This window comes from Phocoena sinus, chromosome 1, assembly GCF_008692025.1.
Source record: "Phocoena sinus isolate mPhoSin1 chromosome 1, mPhoSin1.pri, whole genome shotgun sequence".
Classification (NCBI taxonomy): Eukaryota; Metazoa; Chordata; class Mammalia; order Artiodactyla; family Phocoenidae; genus Phocoena; species Phocoena sinus.
In genome coordinates, this window is record NC_045763.1 from 36,190,104 (window position 1) to 36,210,522 (window position 20,419).

The 20,419-nt window shown below is 50.4% G+C and overlaps 1 protein-coding gene across 6 annotated transcripts in view; it reads left to right on the forward strand.

Annotated features, from left to right (window-relative positions):
• The window catches only part of ST3GAL3 (ST3 beta-galactoside alpha-2,3-sialyltransferase 3), a 224,679-nt gene that overhangs the window by 183,216 nt on the left and 21,044 nt on the right, over window positions 1–20,419 (forward strand). For all 6 annotated transcript variants that reach the window (XM_032633218.1, XM_032633202.1, XM_032633211.1 and 3 more), the window contains 4 exons: window positions 13,312–13,406; window positions 16,950–17,013; window positions 17,904–17,999; window positions 18,285–18,471. In XM_032633218.1, the coding sequence (XP_032489109.1) occupies window positions 13,312–13,406; window positions 16,950–17,013; window positions 17,904–17,999; window positions 18,285–18,471 (442 nt within the window). The remainder of the gene's footprint in view (window positions 1–13,311; window positions 13,407–16,949; window positions 17,014–17,903; window positions 18,000–18,284; window positions 18,472–20,419) is intronic.

Sequence of the window (20,419 nt, forward strand, 5' to 3'; positions counted from 1 at the left end):
CTGTAAGCAGTGCTGGTCGGCCACAACCGCCCCTGTGCCCTCACCCGGGCTGCCTCCCTCAGCCCCCTTCTCTGAAGGTAGAGGGGCTCACCTGAGAGCACAGCTGCTGCTCATTCACCGTCATGTTGTCTCATTTCTGAGCAGAGAAAAAACTGGCTGAACCCTTCTGGAAATTCCATTTTCCTATGGGGCTCAGAAAATAAGGTACCTGTATTAGTTTCCTTTTGCTCCTGTAACAAATGATTCTCTCACAGCTCTGGAAGCCAGAAGTCCAAAATCAGCGTCTTTGGGCTGAAATCAGGGTGTCAGCAGGGCTGCACTCCCTCCAGACACTCCGGGAGGTTATCCGTTCCTTGCCTCCTCCAGCTTCTCGTGGCTGCTGGCATCACTTCAGTCTCTGTCCCTGAGGTCACATTGCCTTTTCTTCTGTATGTGGTAAAGTCTCCCTGTGCCTCTCTCTTTTAAGGACACTTGTGAATGCATTTAAGGCCCACCTGGATGATCCAAGACAATCTCCTCATCTCAAGATCTTACCTTTATGAAGCTTTTATACTAATAGGGAAACACCAACAATTAACAACTTATAAGCAAATTATTTAGTAAATTAGAACAAGACAAATACTGTGGGGGAGAAAAGAAACAGTATGGCAAAGTGATAGGAGCAGGTTGAGTGTTAAATAGGATGGTCAGGGTTCACCTCCTGGGAAAGGCAAAATTTGGGTACGGACTGGAAGGAGGTGAGGGAGTTTAGCCCTCTGAATATCTGGCGGGGAGTGTTCTAGGCAGAGGAAACAGCTCCAGTAAAGGCCCCAAGGCAGCAAGGAGTATGGCTGTGGTAGAGTGAGAAGAGGGACGGTAGTGGGTGGGGGAGGGAGGTGTCTGGGGTCATGGATGGCCTTGTAGGCCACCGTAAGGACTTCACCCTTTACTCTGATTGACGTAGTAAGACATTGCACGTGAGGAGAGGTGGATCTTCAGTAGCTGAGTGGATGCTTCCTCATTGTTATCAGGAGGAAAGGAGGAAAAGTGGAGCAGATGCCAGTGGTTTTGTAGACTTGGTGGGAGGCAGATCTCTGAACTCACTTCATAAATATTAATTCAGCACCTACCTACCATGCAAGGCACAATTCTAGGTGCTGGGGGATATGGCAGTGAACTAAATAGGCAGATCCCTAGTCACACAGAGCTTGCATTCTCCCATTATAATAAACTGGTACACATGAGAGAGAGTAAGCAAATGAACAAGATACTTTTAAATGGTGCTAAATGTTTACGAAGAAAATAAAACAAAGGTGAGTGATAGAGACAGGAGGAGGAAACCCACCCTTGACAGAGGGGTCGGAGAAGACGTCTCTGAAGAGGTGACATTTGAACAGAGTTCCGAATGGAAATGAAGAGCCAGCCTCGGGAAGGTCCAGAGGGGTTCTGGAAAGGTCTAGAGACAGAGCGATGTTTGTTGTATTCAAGGGCTGGACAGGAGGCCAATGTATACTGTTTCAGGGTGAGTCAGGAGGAGGACCTGAAATGAGGTGAGAGGCAGGTGAGGGGGATTAGTCATTGTCATCTGTAGTTTGGTTTTGTTCAGAGGGCAGTGAGAAGGTTCTAGGCAGAGGAATGTCATGATATGGTTGATGATTTAGGAGTACGCTTCTGGCCTTTCTAGAGCATGGAATGAGGGGCCAGAGCAGAAGCTGGTCAGTGACCATTGCAGCAGCCACAAGGTGATGATTTGGACCTGGTGGTAGCAGCAGAGATGGAGATAAGTGGAGGGATTCACATTATGTTTAGAGAGTAACAGGATTTGCTGATGACCCAGATGAGAGACAGACAGGAAAAAGAAATGAGTCAAGAATGACTCCGTCCCAACTGGCAAGATAGAGGGTTGTTTGTAAAATAGGTGTTTCTCTTTGTAGAATGTGATGATCCAGGGCAAATGGGACTAAAAAAGAAAAGAATGACTCCTAGGTTTCGCTTGATCAACTGCACTGGCCTGGCCTGGCCTGGCCTTCCTCACCATCAAAACCACAGCCACCACCCCTCCACCACGGCCCTATCCACCATCATTGGTATTCTCACCATCTGTTTGAGTTCTGTCACGCTCCTGTCCTTCCAGCTCACCTTATAAAGCAGCGCCCGAACTTGGTGAAATTGATCCAGCCACTTTTCCTGCTTGTTTCCGGGCTGCTGAACTGTTAACAGAGACACACGAATGCATGTATTGGCCCCACGGTGGCGTCTTGGTCTTCAGCCTCTGCCAGTGCTCAGCATTGCTCAGCGGTCCCGTCCCTGGTTGACTTACCACAGTGACTGCTTCAAACCTCTCCCGCTCATCAGTTCCTACAGCCCAGCCCTGCACACTCGTAATCCCAAACCCCAGAGATTTCCCGGAGAAATGAGGTCCCCCCAGCTCCCAGTGCACCTACCAGGGTAGCCACCCTCACGTGCTCCCCCTTTTCCCAGGGAAAAGGCACCCTGCCCTCTGTGTCCCTCTCTCCGTACTCTGATCCAGTCCCCTTCGCCTCCTGGTGGCCTCTCCACTGCTGCCTCTCTGTCTCTCGCATCCCCTCCCTCCGCCTTCTCTGCGGGCTCCTTCCCCCAGTACAAGCAGGCTCGGGCCTCTGCCTCCCGCTTCACTCGCCAGCTCCCGGTCCCTTTCTGTCCTCTCCTCCACTACCATGTTTCTACAGAGATCACCTCCTCTCTCTCAAACACTCTTGCTTTTCTCCCTGTGCAATGCCCTGTGGTCTGGTTTTGCCCTCTCCATCCCTGATGGCGCGCTTCCCGAAGGGTCCGGTGACTTTCATGTATCCCGAAGGCAGTGCCATAAATAAAAGTATTGATGTACGTTGTGCCGATCCATGAGGTTCTTGTGTGGATGAAATAGGACGACAAGCATAGAACACTTAGGACAGTGTCTAGAACATTGCAAGAGCTCAGTACCTGTAAACTGCTGTTATTACTCTTGTTATTGTGGCGTTTGTCATATGTTTCACTATTGCCTCTGTGTGTATTTGGCTGCCTCATCCATTAATCACGAAGCTGGGACTCTGAGCTGTTTATTGTCATATTCCCAGTGACTAGCACGGTACCTGGGATAAGCTGGGGCTTAGCACGTATTGGAGAGCTGGAGGGTGGGCACTGGGGATCGGATCGTGTCCTTGGGCTCTGGGTTAAGTGGCCTCTGTAGACATTCTGGCCATTGTCCAGGCTGTCACTGGGGGAGGTGTGCTTGCCTCTCGTAGCGGCTTCTCAGCTCGCCGTTCTCTCCTCGCCTCCCCACGCTCCCCTCCCCTTATCAGGAAGTCGGGCCCCTTCCCTTCCTCCTTGGTCCACTCTGGGTACAGGCTGTCAGCAGAGTCAGGGGAGCCCTGTCAGCAGGAGCCCAGGCACTGCCCCCTTGAGAGCCTCCTTCAGCGCAGGCCTCCCTGCCTGTCATACATGTCATGCATGTGGCTCCAGCCTGTCTGGACACAGATGTGGCCAAAGTCCCTAAGCAGGCAGAGGGGCAGCAGCTGGCAGTATTCCAGACCAGGAGGGGTTTACTAGGAAACAGTAAGGACATCACTGGAAGCCTGGCCCTTCGGAGCAGGGAGATCAAAGTGTCCACGACGTGCCGCACAAGGCAGTCCTCAGAGCTCCACAGGTGAGCAGAAACTCCACCTGCATTGGCCCAGGGAGATCCACCCTGTGGAGCCGGTCACCCTGGGCGCTCCTCCCTCTTCCAGCCAGCAGTCAGTTAGGGAGCACCTGCTGCATCCTGGCCGTGTGCCGGCGAGGGAACAGGCACATTAGTGCGCAGCCAGTGCCAGGAAGGTGCACGGAGAACAGTGGGGACCTGGAGAGGCTCCGTCAGCCCTGTGTGGCTCAGGGAAGACCCTACCTGTGCAGAGGCAGAGACGCTGGAGTTGGGCTGAAGAAGGAGCAGAAATTCAGCGTGCGGATGAGAAGGGGAAGAGAATTCCAGGCAAAGGGAACAGCAAGTGGAAAGGCATGGAGGTGTTAAAGAGCCTGGCAGATTCTAGAATCTATAAGTAGTTGGATATGGCTAGAGCTTAGGGAAAGGGAGGAGAAGAGAGGGGTATCTGAGGCGGGGAGGTTGACACAGGAGAGTCACATCACAGGGGCTTTGGAAACCAGACGAAGGAGCTTAAGCATTATCTTCTAGTAGCTGTTGTAGTCGGTAGAAATCCATGTCAAACTAATTCAAGCAAAAAGGAAATTGATTGGCTTACTTACCTGTTAAGTTCAGGGCTGAACTATGTTCAGGCCCACCCGGACTAGGACTCAAACAGTGTCTTTCTCCCCACGTCTTGGCTCTGCTTTCCCTGGGTTTGACTGTTCTGTAGACAGTTTCTCTGTGTAGCCACAGAAGATGGCTCCAGCGGTTCTAGGCCCAGGGGTGGCAAATTTTTTTTCTTAAAAGTCCAGATAGTGAGTATTTTCGGCTTTGCAGGCCATATATTCTCTGTCACAACTAATCAACTCTGCCGTTATAACATTAAAGCAAACAATAGACATTAGGTAAATGAATGAGTGTGGCTGTGTTTTAATAAAACTTTATTTATACAAACAGGCAGCTGGCCTCTGGGCCATGGTTTGCACAAGCACTGTTCTAGGCTTACATGGTCTTTACAGCTCACTATCTCGGAGAAAAGGAGAGACTCCCATATACCCTAGTGTCCAAATATTAAATCCCAGAGAACTTGATTCATCCCACTTGGATCACGTGCCCATTGTTGAGCCAGTTACTGTGGTTCTGAGTGGTGAAGTATCTTAATTGGCCAGCCTGGACCATGCGCCCATCCCAGCAGCAGTGGTGGGGGTCAGCTCAACTAGGACCATGTGGAATAAAAAGTAGGTGCTTTACAGAAGAAGCGGGGGAGGAACGCAGATATCCACTGCAAGGCGCTAACAAGAAAGAGCATGAGCTGAGTGCCCCAAGTTGCCAGTGATGATCCACCTTGAAACTGGCCCTGACACTGCCTCGGGGCATCAGGCCAGCCCTGGCTGTGCTGATGCACACCCTGCCCCGGCCTTTTCCCTCTGTGCAGAGCCTGCACCTCAGCTGCCTTATACTTACACCCAGTCAGAATGCACTCGCCCACTCAGTCCTTCCTCACGCATTGTTGCGCCTGCCTGGGTGGGACTAGAGGGCAGGTCACTGGGTGGGGGGCCAGGCTGAAGCTCCCCTGCCCTTGGCAGGCGCTTCCACCCTGGCAGCTTTAGCAGCCTCTCTCCTTGTCTCAAAGGGAGGGTTGCTTCTGGATCTCTTCTCTCCTGTGCCCTTGTCTGCACGACCCTCCTCCTTGAATACCCTTCCCACCATGCTCCAAGAGGCTCACATTTACTTGTCTTCCAAGGCTCAGCTTGGTTTTGTCATCATCTCCTTCAAGATTTTGCTATACCCCTAAGTTGGTCTGAGACCCTTATACCACTCCCTATTCCAAAACACAGGATGTGCAGACTTATTTTCTTATGGTTATTTGTTTACCTGTGTCTACCATTAGCTCCTGAGGAGAAGGACCAAAGCTAGTTTACCTTAGGTCCCCAGCCAGCACTCAGCACGGAGCCTGACCCCGAGTAGGCGAGCAGTTGTTGGATGGGGCTGTGTCCTCCAGCTCCATCTGGTCCTGCATAAGATTGGAGGCAGGCACTTCATGCTCTTGCTTGGAACGGTACTTGTTGGTTGATACCTGCTGTTTGTCTTCTCTGCCTCTTCTCGCAGGATATAGACCCACCTGCCCTGCATATTCATGACCCTTTCTCCTCAGACTTCTGCTCTCTCATGGGACCCATTCAGGTGGGTCAGCAAGAGAAGGGGCAGCAAGACATAAGCTGGACAAGGCATTGACAAAGTGCTTATCTTGTTTGCTTGGACATATACCAAGGTCTTACTGTGCAGGGCCATTTATGGTGGGGCTGCCACAGCGAGATCCCAAACAAGAACAGGTAGATTCTAGAAAACGTGTGTCCCTCTGCTTCATCCACCCCACCGCTTCCCAGAGCAGGTTCTAGAAAAGAGGATCTCTGCGGTTTGGCTTTCACCCTACTGGATGACAGTCTCACTCATTTTGGGCCAAGGCCTGTGGCTGAATCTGGCAGACTGATGTGCTGTGGCCCCTGGTCTCAGGACCCACTACTGGGCTCTGCCTTCCTCTCATCTCCTGGGCTGCTTGGGCTCTTGTGGCCAGAAGGCTGGCCACACAACCAAACAGGCACAGATGGAGAGCTGAAACTGTGTGTTGCCCTAATCCAGCAAACCCACATCTGGAGGCACCTTTTTTTTTTTTTTTTTTTTTTTTTGCGGTACGCAGGCCTCTCACTGTTGTGGCCTCTCCCGTTGCGGAGCACAGGCTCCGGAAGCGCAGGCTCAGCGGCCATGGCTCACGGGCCCAGCCGCTCCGCAGCATGTGGGATCTTCCCGGACCGGGGCCCGAACCCGTGTCCCCTGCATCGGCGGGCGGACTCTCAACCACTGCGCCACCAGGGAAGCCCCTGGAGGCACCCTTTGCAGTTGGGATGGTGGGAACTAGGAGGAAGATCCTACTCTGGGTCTGCTGGTACCACAAAGCACTACTCCCCTCCCAGTTAGTAAGACTCAGTTAGCTTTCCTGCTGGTCTCTGGGCACAGGCTTGATGTTCTGTGCCTTAGGAAATGGTTTAGGTGGGCGAACCAGAACTGGGGACATTCACCTTCTACACTTCACCTCAGCCACACTGCTGGGCATTAAATGAACTAAGAGATCCTTTTGGGGGGTCCTGGGTTGCCCATCCTGGCTGGCAGACTGACCATCGTGCCGAGTCATCGTCCTCTCTCAGTTTATAGGCCTGTGGGCAGGGCAGCCTCATGGGTCCTGGGGTCCAGCCTTGTTATGAGAGGCACAGGGGTCAGACCCACCCTTAGCATGTACCCTCCTAGAGCCTCAACTCTCCACATTGCTATGCTCTAGGATCCAAGAAGAAAAGACACACAGGTCCCCGTACAACTTCCGCCTCCTCCTTCCCCTGTTCCTTCTCACGCACTCACACACACACCCTCCTGAAACCTGATCCCAAGGCTGCTTTGTGTGCAGGGCTGGCGGGCTGGGGCCTGTCTGCTGGAGCCTGCCCCACCCTGCCCCACTACCCCCTTGGCCAAGGCAAGCAGGTCAGGCGTCGCACACCCCTGCTAGTCTGGCCAGTTATTCTGCACCTCAAGGGCCACCTCCACCCTGGCTGGGCCCCCAAACTGGCACACTGGCCTCTGGACAGAAGCCCCTGAATTCTCTTCCAGGTGTAGCATGGGGCTCTGCCCAGACGACCTGCAGAATTAACACAAACACACACACATACACCACCTCTACCATCACCACACCCCATTTCCTGTTGTTTATGGCCCTCCCCGCTCAGCTTCCAGGGCCTCTGCAGGCACTGAGCCACCTCCTGGGGGAAGGCTGTCCAGAGGAAGCAGCATCTGAACTTAAAGAATGAGAAGGGATTTTCCAGGCAAATAGAGAGGGAAGGGATTGGGGAATACAGGGAAGGGTGACAGGGGTACATTTCGGGCAGAGACTGCATGTGTAAATGCATGAAGACTGGCGTGTTCAGGGAGCTACAAATCGTGCATGGTTGTTAGGACACAACTAGTCTCAGAGGAGTAAAATCCAGATTGCAGTCGGTCGAGGAGTGAATAGGAGATGAGGAAGCTGAGACAGAATAGCCACTGCTCTTTATCGAGGTTTTGCCATGAAAGGATAAAGAGAGAGACTGGTAGCATGGGTACGTGGTCAGGAAAGTTTGTTGGGTTTGTTTGTTCTCACGTAGGAGAGACCTGAGCTTGCTGTATGCTTAAGGGGAAACAAACAGGAGTGGCCCGCGTAGTGTGATGGATAGATCAGCTTTGATGGGTCTAGGGTGGGGGAAGGAAGTAAGAAGCTGAAGGAGTTCCTATCTGATTGGCTTGGTTTTGTCTGTGAAGTGAGAAAAAAGAAGAGATATCTGCTTAGATAAAGTGGGAAAAGGATGGAGAGTTTATGGAGAGTGGAGAAGGTTTGGAATAGCTGCTGAGCAAAGGTGAGGGTCCAACTAAGGCTCAGTCCATGAATTTGTAGTGGTACCAGTCTGTGTGTGTGTGTGTTTTCTAGCAGCACTTTGACTATATAAAGTGCAAGAGTGTAGGATTCGATTAATCTCTGATTGGGTTTTGCTTTATGAATGGGACAAAAAGACAATGGAACAAGAGGGTATAGCATCCTGGCAAGAGAGAGACTAAAGAGGTGGATGGGATTCTAACCAGGAAAGAATATAACCTGGGAATGAAGAAAACTTTTTAAACTAAAACTCGAAACCCAGAATCAATAAGGGAAAAGATTGATAAATTTGACACTTTTTTTAAAAAAAATTATTTATTTATTTTTGCCTGTGTTGGGTCTTCATTGCTGCGTGCGGCTTTCTCTAGTCTTGGCGAGCGCGGGCTACTCTTCGTTGTGGTACGCAGGCTTCTTATTGCAGTGGCTTCTCTTGTTGCAGAGCAGGGCTCTAGGCGCGTGGGCTTCAGTAATTGTGGCTCACGGGCTTAGTTGCTCCGCGGCATGTGGGATCTTCCTGGGCCAGGGCGCGAACCTGTGTCCCTTGAATCGGCAGGCAGATTCTTAACCACTGCGCTACCAGGGCAATCCCAACTTTTTTTTTTTTTTTTTTTTTTTTTTTTTTTGCCACGCTGCACGGCTTGCTGGATCTTAGTTCCCCAACCAGAGATCAAACCTGGACCCTTGGCAGTGAAAGCGTCAAGTCCTAACCAGTGGACTGCCAGGGAATTCCCTTTGACTACACTTTTAAAAAAAAATCTGTTGTGAAAAAGGGGGAGAAAGAAAGCAAGAAAGGAAAACACCACAAGCCAAGTGAATAAATAAACTCAATTTATATCTCAGTAAAGATATATTTGTAACCATATCAGAGGGTTTATATATGTAATGTATAAAGAGCTTAAAAAAAAAAAGAGAAGATTGTTAGCTAGTGCTGTAGTAGTAATCATATTGTCACATATGTGTATGAAAACATGTTGTACACCTTAAACTTATACAGTGTTATATATCAATTGTAGTCAATTATATCATAATAAAGCTAGGGGGAAAAAGAAGAAAAAACCCATAACCTTTTGGAAAAATGGGCAAGAGATATGAACAAAATTCATAGAAAAATTCACAAATGGCCCTTCCATATATAAGACAGTGTTCAATTCCACACACAGTAAAAGAAATGCAAATTAAAACCACACTGAGATACTGTTCCTCTCCTGTCAGACTGGCAAAATTGAAATGTTCGACAGTATACTCTGTTGGTGAGGCTGTGGCGAAAACGACACTGTCATTTGTTGCTGGTGGGTAATGTGAAATGGTGTGATCCTGGTGGAGGGGAGTTTGGCAATATGGAGCAAAATTATATATATGCATTTTCCCTTTGATCCAGCAAACCCACTTCTAGGAGTCTATTCCAAAGATACACTGGCAAACAGAAAAGATATATGCATGAAGTTATTCACTGTAACCACTATTAGTGGTAGCTACTCTACAACAGACTGGAAACCACCCAGGGGACTGACTGAATGATATATGTACATAACCATAATGGAGTATAATCAAGTATATACCTCTACTGCTATGCAATTACCAGGATATATTGTATAGTGAAAAAAATCAAAAGGTAAAACTGTATATGTTACCTTTTTATTGAATATAGATGTATGGATAAAGAAGATGTGGTACATATATACGATGGAATATTACTCAGCCATAAAAAAAGAACAACATTGGGTCATTTGTAGAGATGTGGATGGACCTAGAGTCTGTCATACAGAGTAAAGTAAGTCAGAAAAAGAAAAACAAATACTGTATATTGACGCATATTTGTGGAATCTAGAAAAATGATACAGATGAACCTATTTACAGGGCAGGAATAGAGACGCAGACATACAGAGCAGACATGTGGACATGGGCTGTGGGGTGTGGGATAAATTGGGAGATTGGGATTGACGTATGTGCACTGCCATGTGTAAAACAGATAGCTAGTGGGAACCTGCTATATAGTGCAGGGAGCTCAGCTCAGTGCTCTGTGGTGACCTAGATGGGTGGGATTGCGGGTGGAGGGTGAGAGGGAGGTCCAAGAGGGAGGGGATATATGTATACATATAGATGATTCACTTCGTTATACAGCAAAAAGTAACACGACATTGTAAAGCAACTATACCCCAATTAAAAAAAAAAAAAGAAGAAGAAGGGAATAGGAATTCACATACATATATTATGTATTTGCTTATACCAAAAAAAAATGAGGAAAAAATAAAAACTAATAAAAATGAATACTATACAGGAATAAAAGTAACGGGAGCTGGACACAGAAATGAAAGTTTGACGTCTCTGAATATATCTTGCTTTGTGAATTTAATTTTGGAATTCTGTAGTTTTATATCATCATAAAACAAAGTTAAATTAATATGAGGGGTAAGCAAACTCTAGAAGCAAAAGCAGAATGAAACAAATGAACCTAACTATATATTGCTGACGAAGTAAACTCCGCAGGGTTATTCCAAAATAATTCTGCAAAAGCAAAGTAATTTATCTGTATTTCTCTAGTGGGGTATTCCCTAAATCAGTTTTAGTAATGGTAGTATTAGTACTAATACTGGTGTTTTTATTCTGAAACTATTCTACATATTTTATATATGTATCTATATGTGTGGATATATTAGGATAAAGCAAATAATTATGTTACTATCATTATAAACAAGGATATCAGCTTACGAGAAAAGAGATATAAATATAAAATCAAATGGTTTCAGGGTATTTGTCCATTTCTGTATCCTTGTACATTTGATTTTGGGAAGAATTTTTTAATCAGGTTACCAGCTGCTTATGGTTTTTGTTCTGTCCATTTGCATAGCAATATTTTCATAATATTATAAAGTGAAAAAAGTAGTCTACAGAGCAATCTAAAAAATAATATGGGAAAAGGAAAGTCAGTACAGATATATACCAAAGGTTAATTGTCTCTGTGTTGTAGGATTATGAGTATTTTTTACTTGTGTGTGTGTGTGTGCGCGCGCGCGCACCTCTCTGTATTTTTTTCCAAAATTAACACTTTATAAGCACTAAAAATGAGGCGTTTTAAATTTTTTAATTTATTTTATTTATTTATTTTTGGCTGTGTTGGGTCTTTGTAGCTGCGCGTGGACTTTCTCTAGTTGTGGCGAGTGGGGGCTACTCTTCCTTGTGGTACACGGGCTTCTCATTGCAGTGGCTTCTCTTGTTGCGGAGCATGGGCTTTAGGCATGCAGGCTTCAGTAGTTGTGGCACATGGGCTCAGTAGTTGTGGCTTGCGGGCTCTAGAGCACAAGCTCAGTAGTTGTGGCACACGGGCTTAGTTGCTCCATGGCATGTGGGATCTTCCCGGACCAGGGCTTGAACCCGTGTCCTCTGCATTGGCAGGCGGATTCTTAACCACTGTGCCACCAGGGAAGCCCAATAAGGAGGGGGGGTTAAGTAAAAATTAATATAATGAACTTTCTCATCAGCTGAAAGATGGGGGAAGAGAGAAGACAAGGAAAAAATGTGTTGAGACCATTTGGCTAGATCTTAGGAGATTTTGCTAGCATATGACATGCAGTACATATTGGGAGGCAGATAAAATCATGTCCATGCCTGACTGAGAAACTGCAAAACTTTCATAAGCTCAGTCCTGACACAGGAGAGGTTCTTGCCCCAGGCTTATCCAGGGACCTTGTGGACTCTGGTCAGAATCCTCGGGGCCTCTGGTAAAACATCAAATGTATTAATTCACTTAGATTATGTGTACTAGGTATGAGAAACATGAGTGACCCTTCTACACAGAAGAGAAGTGTGCTAACTCAGAAGCCCAGAAGAAAGCCGCTGTGCAGGAATAGCCCTCCCACGCTATCATGTGTTGACAGTTTCTTCCTAGCAGCAAGGGATGGGGAGGGAGCAGCATTGAAAGTTTTCTGCCTCTTTCAAGTTCACTTCAAAACCTCTAGTAATGATAGACCTCCAAGTGATTAGTGCTCTTATTCCCCCTGGTCTGGTGATTGTAATGGTGTTAGTGATGATGGGAATGAGAAATGGATGCTGAGGTTAGAGTTCATTGGGGGACGGTGAGTTCCAGCTTCTGGGCTGGGAGGGCCCCTCCTCCAGTCTTCAGTTTTTCAGTGGGCTGATTCAGGCTGTTAGAAACAAGAGTCAGCCACAGAGGCCTAGGCCTCCACACCTTCGTTCTCAGCCAGGAAGGCCCTGAGCACACCCTGCAACAAGGTCAACACACAGGAGGTGACCAGGTGCTCGCCATCTCCCGGGCTGCTAGGTTACCTGAAAGGTCTCAAAATCAGGGTGCTAGGTTCCAAGTGAAATCGTGCTGTCCAAGTATCTCTGAAGAGCTTGGTTCCTCCTGTCCCTTCTCACTCTGCCCTCACTTCCTTCTGCATCCCTCTGATGCCATCCCCCACCCCCCAGCCTCCCCCTGCCCTGCCCACTCATTGGATTCCCAAGAAGAGCAAGGCTTGCCTTTTCTCTCCACAACTTGGCATCGCCGCATGACTCCTTCTCTCCCCCTTTTCCCTCCCATCTCTCCTCCAGACCAAAACTCCCCCTACCCGTAAACTCCTTGTCCCTCCGCCACCTCCTGTGGAGCTTGGCGTTCCCTCGGTCCTCCTCTCTGCCAGCGAAGGTGCTCAGGCTTCTGCTTGTCTGAAGCCTCCCCGCTGCAGGATACTGTGATTTTTCTTCTTCTGTCAAACCTCTAACTCCTATGACCGTTCACCTGCTTTGCCCTCTCACCGTGAATTCTCCTTCCTCCTCACCCTGGGTGGTCCACCTCTCAGAATTCTCCCCCAAACTCTGTCTCTCTGCACGGGCTGCATTTTGGGGTATTTTTCTGCTCACTGGACAGTGTCTCATCTCCGTGTTCCCAGATTGCAGGAACAGTGTGGGCAGCAGCGACTATCTGATGGATGCGCGCGTGGATAACCTCCCAGCGAGCTTCTCGCTCTGAGATGCTGATCCTGCTGTGTGCATCTTGCCTCTCCACTCCTACAGCTGGCCACATAAGGACTGGCCAGGCCTGCTCCTCCACACTCAGGCTCCACTGAACCGGATCTGTCAGACCCCGCACAGCAGCTACCCAATGTGGAGGCTGGAGTGGGGAGGAGATGCTGGAACATGGAGGATGGCTTCTGGCGGATCCACAGCCAAGACAGATGGACAGAAAGCCATTTGGCACTGCAGCCGAGTGCACTCTGGGACTCTCAACAGCCCTGTTGTATTCCAGGTTCTCCAAGCCAGCACCCATGTTCCTGGATGACTCCTTCCGCAAGTGGGCTAGGATCCGGGAATTTGTGCCGCCTTTTGGGATCAAAGGTCAAGGTATGTTGGGAACCCTGCCCCACTTTACATTAACATCTCATCCCCCAAGCTACCTCCCTAGTGTCAGGACAGGGCTGTACCCTCAGAAGTGTCCCTGCTGGGAATCCACCCCTCTCGACAATGCCCTACCTTCTCTCCCTCTTTCCTGTCCTTCCTTTTTTCTTACTTCTTTAGTGGAATGTTTACTCAGAAACCACCACTTTGCCAGGGGCTAGGTACACAACAGTGGAGTAGACAGATGTGGTTCCTCTCCTCGAAAAGTTCCAGTCTAATGCAGACACAGGTACTTGGAGTGCAGTAAGGACTCTGATGAGGGAAGAACACTGTGCTGTGAGGTCACACAAAAGGGGTGCCAGAGACAGCAGTGCGAGAGGACTAGATATGAGGGGGGAGATCCCAGAGAAAACAAACTCCATCCGGACGGCCGCCCCCAGGGCCCTCCATCATCCCCTCCTGATTCTTTTCACCTTAACCTAGCCTCCCCTCCAGTCCTTTTTTATCCTGTCCAAGGCTAACCTTTCCCCCTATACTCTCAGAACTGTCCCCTTCTATTGCCTCAAGGACCTCACCCATGCAGTTCCTGACGTAAGACTTTCCCATCCCTGAGAGTTTAACAGTTCTCTTTCCGTGTCAAGCTACTGCCCTATTTCGTGGCATGGTAGAGTTTCAGCTTTAGCGTCAGACACAGAAGGATCCGGTCCCAGTACTACCTCTTTATTAGCTGTGACCATGGACAAGTTACTAACATGTTTTGCTTTAGTTTCTTCATCAGTTAAATGGAGAGAATAATACCACTGTATTAGGTTGTGGTCAGAATTAAATAAGATAACTGTTAAAGGGGTGATATCATTTGGCCAGCAGACTCAAGAACGCCTGAACCCTCTACTTAGCTGGCCCACCCCTCCCTGAAAAAAGGACAGTGGCCAGCAAAAGGATACTCTTGAACTGGAGCTTTGACCTTCAACCTCCAAGGACAAATCTCATGGGTTGGGTTGAACCACATGAAGAACTCCTTTTTCATGGGTGCAGGTAGCCAAGCAGCCTAACTTTTCTCCTAAATCCTCACTCAAGATTCTGATCCTGCTAAGCCATGAAGGGCAGGAAAGCCCGATACAGAGCCCATCATCCAGCAAGAAAAAGCACCCCATAGTTTATGACCATTCTGCTAAGGTTCCCCTCCTAGAAAACAAAAACCCAATCCATACTCTTGGCCTTGGCCAGTTAGCAGCAGTATGCTTTTCCTTAGACGTGAAATTGGAGGTGGGAAAAGGAAGGGATCTGTGACCCTCCCCGAGGCCCACCATAAACTGTATCTGAAGGCACTTAGTACAGAACAGTTCCTTAAAGGTTTGTTTCCTTACGCTTTCTCATTCGACTTCTAGAAAGATTGCCCGTGCCAACTGTCTGCTCTTACTCACCATTTACTCTTGAAGAATATCTTCTCCCCTCACCACTTCGGTGAAACTGCTCAGTGCCCCCAGGAGATCCAAAGGATGCTTTTCATTCCTTAACTTGACATCTTGGCTGCATCTGACGGTGTCGTCCAGTCCATCTTTTAAAAAAAATTATGAGGTTGCTGTGTTTAATTTCAGAGGCATCCTTTCTTTACATGAAGTATTTCAGGCGTATAAAAAAGCATAAAAACGAATATATTGAGCACCCACGTACTCTTGCACCCAGCTTCAGAAATAAAACTTGAGATACGACTCAAGCTCTGTGTAGCCCTTCCCCCTCCATTCCCCGCCTTCTTCAGGAGACCAGTATCCTGGTTGTCATTCCATGCCTGTTTATATATTTCTACAGCATATTTACGTATCTGTTTAAAATACAGCATGGATGGGCTTCCCTGGTGGCGCAGTGGTTGAGAGTCCGCCTGCCGATGCAGGGGACACGGGTTCGTGCCCCAGTCCAAAAAAAAAAAAAAAAAATGTGGCATGGTTTTTGCACTTTACAAACAGTATTGTATATCGTACTTGTGTGTGTGTATTTTTCAAATTGATTTTTTTGCTTACACTTTTCAGATGTATCTGTATTGGTACACATAACTCTAGGTCACTGATTTTGCAACTGCTGTGTAGTATTCCATGTACCACATTTAATCTATTTTCCTTCGGTGGACCTTTTTTTTTTTTTTTTTTTTTTTTTTTTTTTGCGGTACGAGGGCCTCTCACTGTTGTGGCCTCTCCCGTTGCAGAGCACAGGCTCTGGACGCACAGGCTCAGCGGCCATGGCTCACGGGCCCAGCCGTTCCACGGCATGTGGGATCTTCCCGGACCGGGGCACGAACCCGTGTCCCCTGCATCGGCAGGCGGACTCTCAACCACTGCGCCACCAGGGAAGCCCTCCTTCGGTGGACTTTTAGGTTGCCTCCAACATTTCGCTATTACCAACAGTTCTGCAATGAACATTCTCGTACAAGTCTCCTTAAACAAATGTGTGAGTTTTCTGATGCTCTCCACCTAGGAGTAGAGTTGCAGGATTTTAGTCTATGCACAGCTACATCTTTACTTGATATTAAGATGCTTTTCACTGTGATTGTACCGACTTACTTATCTCTAGGTCTTTATGTACATTACCTTTTTATCTTCCTAACAATTCTGCACAGCAGGGATTACCATCTTCATTTGGAAGATGAGGAAACTAAAGCTCAAAGAACGTAAGCGATTTATCGAAGGTCACAGAGCTCATAAGCAGCAGAGCCAGGATTTGAGTCTGAGGCCGATATCATTATCTGTTATATTATAACGCTCTCATTATACCAGAGTTTGAAAGGAGAGCAGTCATCATTGCCAAAACCAGAGAGAGGTCGAGAAGAATGAGGTCTGAATATGGTCACAGGATCTGAGAGCACAGAGGTCACGGGGCCCTTGCTGAGGGGCAGCCTGAGCGGAGTGCAGGTGGGCAGATGCCAGGCCACAGGGCTTGAAGAGGTAAGGAGGTAGAGACAGCCTGGCAAGAACAGGATTAGAGGTCAGCAGTGTTAGAGGGAGGAAGGGAGGGGAAGATGGTATCAGAAAATGAGGCGGAGTGGCCTGGCCTGGGGAGCTGGCCGGGAGCATTCTAGCTCTTCACCACTGGTCGGTTCCTTGTTTGCTTCCTGGTGTCTGCTTGGTGGGGGCACAGAAGTGAGCACGTGGTCTCTGCCTCTGACCGGCGGTGCCATTCTGGGGGACACTGAGATGCCCCAGCTCCCAGGCAAGGCCCACGCCTGGGGGCGCATGTCCCAGGGCCTGATGGCAGAGCCTCCGACAGCCAGCCGAGACTGCCAGGAAGGGCCAGGGAAGCCTGAGGAAGGAGCTGTGCGTGGGTGCCGGGGGGCCGGCTCCAGGCAGAGATGTGTGTGCCGCCTCTTCTCCTGCCTCCGTCTCCTGTCTCAGGGAGAATGTTAGGCCAGTGGCCCAGCCTTGTGTCCGGAGCTCCCTCCCCAACCTTCACGTCCACCCTAGCCCCAGGACCACGTGCCTTCAAATCGGCTCATGGGCAAACATCTCATGGGGACCCTTAAGTGACCCTCTAACAGTTGCCTCCCTCCTCTGTCCACAGATAATCTGATCAAAGCCATATTGTCTGTCACCAAAGAGTACCGCCTGACCCCTGCCTTGGACAGGTGAGCCACTTGCTGCCCAGTATCCTGCCCCTCGGCTGCCCAGCGTGTGCAGAGGGGCTGAGGCCCAGCTGGCCTTCCCTGGACCTGGGCAGATTCTCCAGCACACCCACACACCCACACACGCATACACACTGGGGTGGGTGAGCAGGGAAGTGGGGCCACCGCACTGGACTGGCCGCCCCCGTGGGCTATAAGCCGTTGGCAAGACATCTCAGTCCTCAGGCAGCAGAGATCCGAGGGTAAGAACTGAACGTCCTGGGCTGGGATCAGCTCAGCACTGGGACTGAGTGGCTGGGTGCTGGGGCAGCTGAAGGGGCTTAAATCCAGGAGGCAGTGACAGCTCTGAAGCCAACAGACCCTAGGTGGGGGAAGCCCCAGGGTCAGAGGTGCGAGAAGCAAAGTGAGTAGGGTTCTCGGCTGGCTACTGGGTGCATGGGGGCTTCTGAGTTAAAAATAAGTCCAGCCTTGAGTCCTGGAGCCTCCAGGCTCATTCCTCTGTTCTTGCTTCTCTAGCGTAGCCCTCAAGCTCAGCCCACTTCTCCCTCTCCTCTGAAGGTGGCCCAAACCCACTAACCCTTGGGGAGTCTTTAACCCAGAATGCCATCTTACCAGAGCTCCTTCCTCACCACCCCAGAGCTGGTGCCCAAGCCCCTTCCACACCCATGTGTCCCTGGAGAAGTGTCAGGGACCAGGGGTATCTGAGAGCCCTGAGCGGCCCAGCTCTCCACAGTGTGGTTCCGGCCTCTCAGAGATGCTGCCAGAACCTCACTGGTCTGCCTCCTCTGTCCCAGCCCGTGCCCGCTCAAGGGCATGGGGTCAGGGACCAAGGGGCAGGGGGAGAGGAGACCTGGCGGACAGCTCTCCAGAGGTCTCTGCGTCTGTCCCCTCAGCCTCAGCTGCCGCCGCTGCATCGTCGTGGGCAACGGAGGTGTCCTTGCCAACAAGTCTCTGGGGTCACGAATCGATGACTATGACATTGTGGTCAGGTGAGCTCCTCAAAGCAGTGCCTCGGGCACCTTCGTGTCCTGGTCCCCGAGCCCACTGAGAACTGTCTGTCGATCTGGCCCATTGGGCTGGAGGTCAGTAGAAGCCGCAAGAAGAACCCTGGGTTGGAGGGCTTTGGAACGGAAAGCCAGGTGGCACCAGGTGGCCTGGGCTCCCCATGCTCTGCACCTGGGGTATGCTGGGGTCAGGGTGCCTCCCCACACACAGGCCTACCGACCACATGCGGTGAGCCCAAGGCAGTCTCTGACCGGGCCCACTCTCTGCAGGCTGAACTCAGCACCTGTGAAAGGCTTTGAGAAGGACGTGGGCAGCAAAACTACGCTGCGCATCACCTACCCCGAGGGGGCCATGCAGCGGCCCGAGCAGTATGAACGGGATTCCCTCTTCGTCCTCGCTGGCTTCAAGTGGCAGGACTTCAAGTGGTTGAAGTACATCGTCTACAAGGAGAGAGTGGTGAGCTCCCTGTGCCCCAGCTCCTTCCCCTCCTGCCCTGGCCCTGCCCAGCTTCCCAGTCAGCCCCCTTTCCCTGAACCAGGCAAAGAACAAGTAGGAACCTTTCCAAAGAAGCATCAAGGGCCCAGATGCAACCAAGGGGCAGAGAGGCCAGGAGATGCCAAGGCCACTGGCCCAGACTCCTGGAGCTGATGTGCCTGCTATCTGCTACCTGCCTCCAGAGACCCAGGCTGCAGGTCCTTCCTCAGCCTTCTCTAGCCAGACCCCAGGTGCCTCCTCAGGAGACCCTGTGGGCCCTTCCCTGGCCTTAGCCCCCCGGTACGGAAAGCTGTCACCCGGCTAGACCCAGCTTTACTGCTGATCTTCACAACCCCCGCCCTCACTTTCTACTTGCCCCCCAAGTCCCTCTTACCCTCTGTGAGGTCTCTCTAACTGTGGTCGTGTGGGTGCCCCCTCATTCCCAGCCAGGGGAAGAAGGCCTTGTTTGGACCCTGGGGCCATTCCACAGGGATAGCAGACCCCTCAACTTGAGGGTGCCAGTTCCCAAACTTGTAAGTCCTGACCTCTCTCCACCTTGTGCTTTTACCACTGACTTGTGGTTGTGTCCCCAACCTGCCATTGAGTCTGGTTCCACTGTGGGAATGGCCAGGTTCTGTACTTATTGGTCTAGGCAGACAAGGGTCTGGGCCCGTTTCTTAAGAGAGCTTATACGGCCAAGTAGGGTCAGACTGCTCCTTACTGGACCACCCAGTGAGGCCCCTCCTGAGTCCTCTGTCTCTCAGCCCTGGGCCAACTTGTCCAGGCTCCTTCCCCCTTTCCCCTCAACCAGCTGTCACCGGCCACCCCAGGGGAGGGGGACCGCAGAGTTCAGGCCATTCATCTTCCAACACCCAAGCCTCTTACCAGAGGAGAATGATGACAGGCAGCGCTCCGCCTACAGAGAGCAGCTAGTTGTTCTTCCTGGAGGTTTAGAGGAGAGCTGGGGGGCTGGAACAGCTTCTCCTGCCTGTGGACGTCTCAGTGCAATTTGGTTTAACTCCACAGCCTTTTCCCAAGCAAGGCCAAGTGCAGGCAGTGTCAAGTAGGTAGCAAGCGAGAGCGAAGACAGAAGTCAGGTCCAGAAATTCAGGTAGGTGGGACAGTGGGGAAAGGGGAGCCCATCTCGGAGCCAGGCTGAATGTGGCAGCCAGCGTCCCCAGAGGGGAGGAAAGGGTTTGACCTTAGCCAGCCCCAGCGGCGAGCAAGCCAGCTGCCCATGCACCGTAGGCGGCATGTGGGGGCTGAGGGGGCACCCCTCTGTTTTCAGAACCCTAGGACCTGAGCATCTAGTGTCCTCAGAGCCCTTCTCTTTGTCTTGAAGGCAAGAGAATTGGGATCACCGGTAGGCACCTTTAAGGGAGAAATGGGAGGAAATTGGGTCTGCCCTGGGGAACCCCAGAGAGCCTGTGGGCTGCTTCCTCACCCTGCCTTCTGCCCATCTTCCCACCCCCTCCTGGCATATCCTTTCCTCTACTCATCGACACCTGTCAAAGGAGCTCCTGGAGGGCAGGGCCCTGACTCCCTTTGCTTTTCTTACCCCTCAATGCCCAGCCACCACAAATGATCTGGAATTGGCTCAAACACCAGATCCTGCTTCTTGCTGGGCACACTGGGATAGGACAGGCGACCCATATCAAGAGGCCAGGCCAAAGGGTGGGTCAGGGCCAGCCAGGTGGGTGTTGTCACATGATCCTTCCAAGAACACCAAGGACAGTTAATTCAAGACCCTTACAAGTCATCCAAGGGAGTCTGGACAGAAAGAAGAAAAGGAAGGAAGCCAACTAGAGTTGGAAGACTCAGTATACTCAGGCCACTCAGGGAGCAGACAGCAGGGCCTCACTTCTCCCCGAAAGACTCAGGACCTTACTGCCTGGCCTGGCCTTGGTGGCGGGCCTGTTCAAGGAACTAA